The 9717-nt window shown below is 36.7% G+C and overlaps 1 protein-coding gene across 1 annotated transcript; it reads right to left on the bottom strand.

Annotated features, from left to right (window-relative positions):
• Nucleotides 1-2410: 2410 nt before the first annotated feature.
• Nucleotides 2411-8865, bottom strand: Rad51ap2 (RAD51 associated protein 2). Its single transcript, XM_021179662.2, has 3 exons — nucleotides 6117-8865; nucleotides 5305-5379; nucleotides 2411-2653 (listed from the first exon to the last, which is right to left on the bottom strand). Exons 1-3 carry the CDS (start codon nucleotides 8863-8865, stop codon nucleotides 2535-2537), a joined length of 2943 nt encoding a protein of 980 aa, XP_021035321.1. The 3' UTR covers nucleotides 2411-2534.
• Between the last annotated feature and the right edge of the window lie 852 nt (nucleotides 8866-9717).

Raw genomic sequence — 9717 nt, 5'->3', positions numbered from 1 at the left:
GTTATTATGTAACAATACATATTTATGGTTAAACACTAACATTATATCTAAGCTGTTCCAAGTCTACAACAGGCATTGGCAGGCTCAATCCTTACATTTATCCAATAGGATACTACTATTCCTTTTTAGATGAGAGGATTTGCCCAAGGTTGTAGAGCTTTTAAGAATGCGTAGAGTGAATATCTAGTAAAAAAAATTGAGCCGGGCGTGGTGGCGCACGCCTTTAATCCCAGCACTCGGGAGGCAGAGGCAGGTGGATTTCTGAGTTTGAGGCCAGCCTGGTCTACAAAGTGAGTTCCAGGACAGCCAGAGCTATACAGAGAAACCCTGTCTTGAAAAACCAAAAAAAAAAAAAAAAATTGAAAAAATTTTGAAAAAAAAGAATGCTTAGAGTGGATGTCAATTGTTTTCTCCAGAAAAATAATTGAGTAGTGATGCATATGCTAATTTAGCTAGATTTAGCTATCCTACAACATATATATAGTGATTCAAGGATCATGTCACACCATCTAAAAATACAAACAACTTAATCTGTCAACATGAAATGTAATCTTCAATTAACAAAAAAAAAAAAAAGAATTTTACATGACCTAGCTGTTACATGACAGTACTCGAGTAGAATTCCATTCAGTTATTCTCAAAACAATAGAAATATATACTGGAAGCAGGTGTAGTTTAAAGATCTTATGACATATTTCAGGGGACCAAATAATCTGGCTTTCAAAATGTTTGCATTCTGGGCCTAAGGAGATGGCTCATCAGTTAAGAGCAATGGCTGCTCTTCCAGCGGACCCAAGTTCATTCCTAGCATCCTCAGGGTAGCTCACAAATGTCTATAACTCCAGTTCCAAGAGATCTGATGCCCTCTTCTAGTCTTCAAAGGTTCAGCCTACACCTTGTACACAGACAGACAATGAGGCAAAACATTCTTACACAAAAATATAATAATCAAACATGCTTTTTAAAAATGCACTTTAACAAGGCCTAAGTTAAGGTGTTCCTGCTGGGTTCTTCAGCTGAGAGTGGGTGGAGGGATTACAGCAGGGCGCTGGAGTTGGAAAGTGTTTGCTGAAGGATGGAACTTAATGAATAGAGGCAAAGTTGAGGTTTGAACTTAGTGTATCTAAAACATTTACTGATGATCATTTTAACCAGCCACATTTATATTGCTAATTGATGCATTTAGGCTTACTTGTTGGTGTAACTGCAAAATATACTGAGGTAACCCTGGCCTTGTTTGCTCCTCTTATGTTTTCTTGATACTTCCTTTTTTTTTTTTCTCTTAATTTTTTTTCTATGTGTCTTAGTGTTCTATTACTGTGAGGAGACACCGTGGCTACAGCTACAGTTTATATAAACTCTTATAAAAGAAAACATTTAACTGGAGCTAGGTTACAGTTCAGAGGTTTAGTCTGTTAGTGTCATGGTGAGAAGCATGGCATCAAGCAAGCAGACATGAGAGTTCTACATGAAGATCCCAGGCAGTAAGAAGAGAGTACTAGATACTCTGGACTTGATCATTTCAAACCATAAAGTCCACCTACAGTGACACATTTCCTTCAACAAACCCACACCTACTCCAACAAGGCCACACCTCCTAATTCCTGTCAAGTAGCAACACTCCCTAGTGACCAAGCCTTCCAATATATGAGCCTACTGGTGACATTCCTGTTTAAGCCACCACAGTATGTCAATATTATTTATCTGTCTAATATTTTTAAATATGCTTTATTCTTTTGATTGTTACTTTAAAATATGTATATTATATATTTCTTTACAAATATCAAGCACAGGAAGCTACAGCACAAGGAGACAAGAGAAACAAAATCTCCAGGTCATCAGCCTCAGCTTCCTAGGGAATGGGAGATCAGTATGAGCTACTAGATAGATATGCCATGTAAAGGGAAGAAGGAAGGGCTGAATGCAAGGAGGGAGGGAGAAAGGGAAGGAGGGAGGAAGGGAGGGAGGAAGGGAGGGAGGGAGGGAGGGAGGAAGGACTGAATGGAAGGAGGGAGGGATGGAGGGAGGGAGGAAAGAGGGAGGAGAGGAGGGAAGGGGGGAGGAGGGAAGTAGGAAGGAAGGAAGGAAGGAAGGAAGGAAGGAAGGAAGGAAGGAAGGAAGGAAGGAAGGAAGGAAGGAAGGAAGGGTCTATATATCTGCCAAAATGTGTTAGAACATAGATGCATTAGCCTTTTATAAGCCACAGGTACTTTCAGAAAGTAGTCAAAGTTATAGATGTTTCTCTACAAAGGAGTTACATACATATGTCATGAAAACTAAGAAGCTGAAATGGTTTATATGATCATAAAAATACTTTAATGTGTATCTTGATCATATGACATGAAATAGCAGTAAAAGTTTTCTTTTAAAGGTAATTAAATAATTTATACACAAAAGAACCTCTCTACACTTAAAAAATAAAACACAAAATCTGCAGCTGGAGGAAAACACTTATACAAAGCAACAAGTAAATCATTCCTAGACATGCTGAACTGGTAAAGTCCAGAAGCTCCTTGTAAGTCCTTACAACTCATTCATTTCAGGTAAGGATGAAGCTGTTTCAGCCTAGCTCTTCTTGACAAGCCAACCCTAATTGGACGGCTGCATGTCTTAAGAGGCTGTACTCTGGAAATCCCATGCGAAAAATGACTGCCTGCAAAGAGGACAACATAATTTATAGACTGAGGCAAAAATTACCAATATGCTTAAAAGTCCTTATTCTAATCATGATACTAGCACCATTTGCCAAGAATTTTCATAACAATCACTTTAAATGCATTATTGTTCTTAATCTTATTACATCCAGTTCTAAGGTATAGAAAGGCAAATACAAGAAAAATAAGAAACTTTCCCAAAGTATATAACACTTACATAAAACCAATATTCCAGTCAAGAAATCTGACAAAAGAATAATAAAACCAAAAGCTAATTAATGTTTAAGTCAACTTGATTCTATGCTTTACGCATGTCATTCTCCAGTTTTAAGGGAAGTAACTCTACCATGATGTCAATAGTTGTATTTGGTTTCTAAAGGAGATTTTTATTAATAAAGCACAAGTATAAGTATAGCTATGGGTTACTCTGATTTTTAGTTTTATTTGACATCACATTACATTACTTTCCAAGAAATTCAATTGTTTCCAAGAGCTATATTTCTCCCCAGAACAGTTAGTTTAGACAGGCAGATATATTGTATTACCACTAAGAGGGGTTTTTTCCACATAAACTATCTAGCATAATTGTAAAACTGGTAAGTTTGGCTTTAGTGAATTAGTATGACTTTGATACTACATTATAGTAAGGCACTGTCATCAAGCCATTGTTAAATCTAACAAAACTAAACAGCATGACTTCAAGTTGAACAACTTGCATATATATCTATATAAACACTGATGAAACAGATTCAAATTTAAACTATATAAAAATAATGTTCCTGAAAAAATAAGGTAGCCCTCCAAAAGCTATAAATGCATTTTAACACTCAATTTAGCATTAAAATCATAAATTTAATGATAAGCAAAAGTTTCATTACTAGAGTTTTAGAAATCTTTTAAATGTAAAGAGATACTCAACTCAGACAAATTATTGGGTCATGCTGATGTTAGTATATTTGGTAATATATTAGACAGTTTTAGTAATTTATATAAAATTAACTTCATTAAAAGATAATTTCAGAATAGAGCAAAATTAAGCATCTATTTGAATTCTTTTTCAAACTATGCTTTCCTCTTTTATATTTTAATAGTGACTTGTGGTAGTTTTACAGTGGGTAGAAAATTATTACACTAATTTCCATCAATATTAGGTCTTTGTAAAATAATGACCTCCCTCATTAAGCTATGTGTTGAAACTACATTCCTTTGTAAAATAAATCTCAGCCCCTTTCTTATTGTTATATGCTTGATTAATTTATTGTTCACAGTTTTTAACAAATCTAAGCATTCCAGAATGCTTTGTGGAATTGCTCTTAAAGCCAGTATTTAAACATATGTCATGATTAGCTGGGCATAGTGGTGCTTGCCTTTAATCCCAGGACTGGGGAGGCAGAGGCAGGTGAATTTCTGAGTTCAAGGCCAGTCTGGTCTACAGAATGAGTTCCCGGACAGCCAGGATTACTAAGGGTTTGGTCAACAGGCTAACAACATCTGTGTCTTCTAGGAAATTGTTAAAAATGCAGAATCCTAGAACTTGATTACGGTGAAACAGAATCCTTTAACAAGATCTTCAAGAGAGCCAGAGCACATTACAGTCAAAATAACAGTGGCCTAAAGGACATATAAAATACCTGGTGAGCTGGCAGCTGCCACATAGCAGGCAACAATGTAGATGTGTGTTCCTTCTCCTCCTTCTATTCTACATCAAAATAGATTCCTAAAGCCAGGTGTTCCCTGTCTTTCTGTCCAGCCTAACTTTTTAGACTCAGGGAATATCAGTACCTCTGTCATCAGTTGTTTTCAGGAAATAAGACACTGCCTGTATACTTTTAAGCTCCCAAAGGCATCAATAAACCATTAAGGTCAATTCATCATCCGTTAAGACAAAGGGAAAGAGACAAAAGGAAAGACAAAATGAAATTGCATTCTTCCTATCCTTATCTATACACATTTGTACAAGTTAGAATAAATATTAGATTTTGCTTTATTCTTATTTCAAAAACTTCTTATATAAGGATTATTGGCAACTGCTTAATTTTGCTTTTGTTGTTTTCCTTAACAGCAATTAAGAATAAAAATAAGTATAATAGTCATGTTCAAAAATCATATTAATACCAAAATAATAATAAATAATTGCTAGAGTATTTGGGCTTGGTTTCTGGTCTCAAACCTGTACCAGATTCTCCTGTCAACACCTCCCTAGTGCTAAGATTAAGGTATGAGTTATAATATCCAGATTAGTATTAGTATATTGTTTATGTTTATAAAATATCTACATGAGAAAATCCATAAAGGTAAAAAAGTATAGAACATAATAGGAATGACATTTCAGAAATGGGAATCCATTTGGGATTCTCCTTTGTTTGATTTTTGTCAACTAATATAGTACATACACAACAAATCACACATTAATAACATCATTTAGATTATTGTCATACATAACTATAATGTTTAAGCATACTGTTCAGAGGACACCTTCCAGTAATATTCTCATATTTAGCCAATCTCTACATATTGTAATTAGTAACTTCTTGATATTTTTCAAAGTATGAAATTTTGTATTTGTTTACCAACCATGGTAGTTTCACCATGCTCAAACAATATGACAGCCATCTTAAAACATACTCCAGAAAATAACAAAAGATCTTACCTCCCTTCAATAAAGTTTCTTTTTTATATTCATCGGGAGAAAAAGTAGGGCTTTTAGGTAAAGGTTTCTTATGATCTGAAAATAAACATTAACATATTATAACTCACTTATGATACTGCATTGACTAGATGGTTAAAGCTCTGTCTAGAGAAAGTGACTTTTGTCTATAAATGTTAACAACATTGACAAACTATGTTTTTTATAAATTCTGCCTTCAATTGACTCCTAATATTTAAAAAACTTAAATAAGACTCCTGAGCTTTTTCTATTTAAGTAATTTGTTTCCTTCAGCTTCAGTTCATTGTCTAACATTTTAATAGATCTTTGTAGGAAATAGTGTACATTAATGAACAGTCTTTTCTATTTTATTTGTTATCAAAATTATATATATTTCTTACTCAGGAGAAAAAAGGTGACTTTTTTTTTTTTTTTTTTTTTTTTTTGGTTTTTCGAGACAGGGTTTCTCTGTATAGCCCTGGCTGTCCTGGAACTCACTTTGTAGACCAGGCTGGCCTCGAACTCAGAAATCCGCCTGCCTCTGCCTCCCGAGTGCTGGGATTAAAGGCGTGCGCCACCACGCCCGGCTTAAAAGGTGACTTTTTATCATGAGTAAAAAATTATAAGCCAGGCAATGGTTGTGCATGCCTTTAATCACAGCACATATGAACCAGAGGCAGATGGATCTCTATGAGTTTGAAGCCAGCCTGGTCTACAGAGCGAGTTCCAGGACAGCCCAAACTGCATAGAAGCTGTCTCAAAAAAACAAAAACAAAAACAAAAAACACAAAAGAAATAAAATGTAAATAGCATACCTTCCTCAGGAGTAGAATGGAGTCTTCTACTCCTTTCCTCTGATCTTGGCCAACACTCATTGGGAACTGCCTGTCCTTCATGAGTAGGCAGCATTTTCCAGTTAAATGAACTTTGGTGCCTTTTATGTTTGTTGAGACCTGCCTTCACATCACTGGACAAAAAAGGTGCATTTCTTGTGTTGGTTTCAACCATTTCCAGTTTTTTTCCTATCTCCATTCTTGCCTCTTTAACATCATTACTTTCTCCAAAGTAATTTTCTTTCCTATTGTTTGTTTCCCTGGTACTTGGAATTTCATTTTCCTTACTAATTTCATGAAACATTCGAAGTTCTTCAAGTACTAAATCAAATTTGCTCTTCATCTCAAACTCTTCTGCTATTGGCAGAGTTTCTGTTGATAAACATGTAGCAGTTAAACCCTGAAAACATTCATTGTTCTCCCCACTTGGATCACTTTCAAATTGATGATTAGCATATAATGCAGACTCATTCTTTGGATGAAAATGCTTTGAATTAGCTAACTCACTTTCTTGCAAAATACCTCCATCCTCTTTTGTGCTAGTTCTATTATTTTGATTAACAGATTTAGTTTCTTCCATATTTATGCTCTTACTCACTAGTGAAGCTGACTGCACTGAAGACATTCTGTCCATTGTGGGAAAGCTATCCTCTTCCTTCTCAGTGTCAATAGCTTTATGGGCTTGAAAACCACTTGAACTTTTTGTGACCTTCATTTCTCTCTTCAAAACAAAATCATATATTTTCCCTTCTATTTCACTTAACAGATTCTCCAAGCTGATCTTCAGAGTTATTGCCATAGCATTAATCTGGTCACTGTGTGATGTATTTTGGCTTAACAATGTGCACACTTGTCTAACATTAAAGACATCTTCAAATATTGACTTAAAAATAAAGTGAATGGTCTTATGCTTCCATTTTCTTACAGTATCTAAATCTTGATTATACATACTACTCTCATAATATTTTTCATTAATATGTCCACAGTTATTCTGTATAAATCGAGGATCAGACTCCACATGTGTGCCGCCAATACCAAAACTATAATAGTCCAAATTTTCCATATTTAGGAGTAGTTTGGCACATCTTGTACTCTCATAACTAGATTCTTTTGTCAAAGAAAGTTCTTCCATGTTATCAAAACCCATTAAAAGAGGAACATTTTCACATAGTTTGTAAATTAGAAAAATTTTAGTTGTCATAGTAAGAGAATTCATGTTTTGTTTCTTAACCCGTTGAAGAACATGTTCCGTTTTAAATAGTTTCCTTTTCTTTGCTGTAGATTTTGTATTACATTCTAACAGTCTTAAAGAAGTTAACATCTTAGTTAGATACACAATATATCTTTCCTTTATAATATTTTTCAAATAATTCAAATTTATTATATATTTGAAAATGCATCCCTCTTCTGATTCCCTATCATCTTTCTTCTTTTCTTTCTTTCTTATGAAAGAATCAAAGTTATCATGCAAAGAAACTATATTGCTTTTCAGAATCATATTATTCTTACAAATAATCCTAATTTTTTTTATTCTCCAACAATTTTCCTTTTTTATTTTCAAAATAGATCTGTCATAGTCCAAGCTTTGAGATTCTTGTCTGGTAGGTATGTAATATTCTTGTCTGGTAGGTATGTAATAGTCTTGATTCCTTTCTGTTCCCTCGCAATTTGCAACTTCTAGTGTTAGAGTGAAATTCTTTTTAGAGTCTCTTACATCACACTCAATACTACTGTGCCTATAGTAGTTTAAATTGATCAAGTCTATTTTCCCTTCAATGGTGAGTGACTTGTGGTTACTTTCAGAATAGTCAGAAAAATTATTTTCCACATATACAATTTTTTTATCATCCTGTAACTTTTGTTTCTTAGCATCCGGTCTATTTTGGGACGAGAAAATGTTTGTGAAATCCCTAACATATGCCACAATTTTGTCATTTTTTTTCTTTGCTGTTTCCTTTAAATAGACAAAGGACATGTTGCTATTTAAATCCCTTGGAAACTCAAAGAAATTTTTTGTGATGCTATCTCTAAAATAGCTAGGTTTGGCACTTTCCAAGCAGGCCTGGTTTTGAAATTTTGATATTTTTAGTGTAGACGATGAAACGTTTTCTCTTTTCTCGGAGGTTATAACACTGTCAACTTTACATCTGTCTTTAATTTCATGTAATGCTGACTTAGTTTCCTCAGAAAATGGTACATCTAGAAATGAGTTTCCTGGCTCTCTCACAGAATTCTTTTCTTTCAGAATAGTTTCCTTCTCAGGAAGTTCTTCAGGCTCGAGGCTATTGGGTGGAGCATGACTCACTTCTGCTTGGTCACCAAGGCGCACCCCCTGAACCTCCCTGTCCTGCAGTCCTGCTTCACAAGACTTTCTTGGAGCCCTAGAACACCCTGCTCTTCCTAAGATTCCAGACTGCCAACAGCTGTGCGCCTGGAATGTTCTGTCCTGACATCCCGGGTCACACGACTGCTTCCCACCGACTGAGCTCCCCGGGCTCTTTGGAATGAGGAACGCTGTGAAGGGTCTGAGCGACCACTCCCAGACTTTTTCTACCTCAGACAAGCGAGGCACCACAAGCAGCGGCCATCCCGCCTCAGAGACTCCGCCGCCAGGCTCCTTCAGACGCCGCCGCTTGCTGCTGGGGGACGCCGCAGCGGGGTCCTCAGGAGGCGGTTCTGAGGAGACAGGCCAGGCAGGCCCCGCAGGCCACGCGGGGCGCGACAGAGACATGAGCGCCTACCAGGAGCATCTGCCGGAGGTCCCGCCACGCTCCCGCCTTTTAAAGGGCGCGAGCAGGCTCCGCCCCGCCCCACTCCACCCCACCCCCCGCACCAGCCTTTGTCACACCTCCACCACGCCCCTCGAGGCCAGACTTAGGCAATCCGGGTCTCGCCCCGCCCTGGTCACGCCCCCGACACGCCCCCCGTAGCCCCACCTCCACCAGTGTGTGTCCCGGCCCGGGAGTGCTCCTGACCGTTACACCGAGGTTTAGCGCTGTTTTGAAGACAGGAATATCAGCTGTTCTATGCGTCTCCGGCCTTCCCTCGGGCAAAATTGAGGGGGAAAGTCGGAATCTATGTTTTGAGTTTTGTGGGGGCAGTCTTTTTTTTTTTTTTTTTAAGTTCGAAAATCGATGCTTTCCTCTGAAGCGGTTTTTCCTCAGGTTTCTTGTTTTTGGCTTTTTGGAGGTTGGTTTATTGTTTTCAGGTGGATTGTCCAATAAAATCCAGTGGCTCTGTCAGCGCCAGACCAGATCTTTCTGAATCCAGAAATTAAAAAAAAAAAATAGTTAAAATCATCCCACTAATAGTTAAAATCGGTTTTCCTACTTCATTAAATTAAAAATGTGGAGAAGGGGCTGGTACTTAATTATATTTAAGGAAAAGTGGACAGAATTTAGTACCTAGAAAATTATTTTTTCTTCAGTTAAGACTAAGACTATATTTTCACAGATGTTGTAGAATTTACTTCCCAAAGATTGTGGATAAATTTACTTATAAATAAAAATTACATGTTTGAACTTCATTTACTGTAAATACAATAATCCTATGGTGGCTCAAATTAATGAATTTTTAAAGCTCT

Source organism: Mus caroli, unplaced genomic scaffold (genome assembly GCF_978045245.1).
Source record: "Mus caroli unplaced genomic scaffold, Mus_caroli_1 scaffold_14, whole genome shotgun sequence".
Taxonomy (NCBI): domain Eukaryota; kingdom Metazoa; phylum Chordata; class Mammalia; order Rodentia; family Muridae; genus Mus; species Mus caroli.
Note: the sequence above shows the minus strand (reverse complement) of the source record. Positions and strands in the feature narration are given on the sequence as shown.

Excerpts from the sequence above, each read along its gene's own strand:
- Rad51ap2 (XM_021179662.2), bottom strand. The coding sequence starts at position 8,865 with ATGTCTCTGTCGCGCCCCGCGTGGCCTGCGGGGCCTGCCTGGCCTGTC. Across the intron at positions 5,380-6,116 it reads CCATTCTACTCCTGAGGAAG|ATCATAAGAAACCTTTACCT; the intron begins GTATGCTATTTA and ends GTTTATTTTCAG. Across the intron at positions 2,654-5,304 it reads AGAAACTTTATTGAAGGGAG|GCAGTCATTTTTCGCATGGG; the intron begins GTAAGATCTTTT and ends TCCTCTTTGCAG.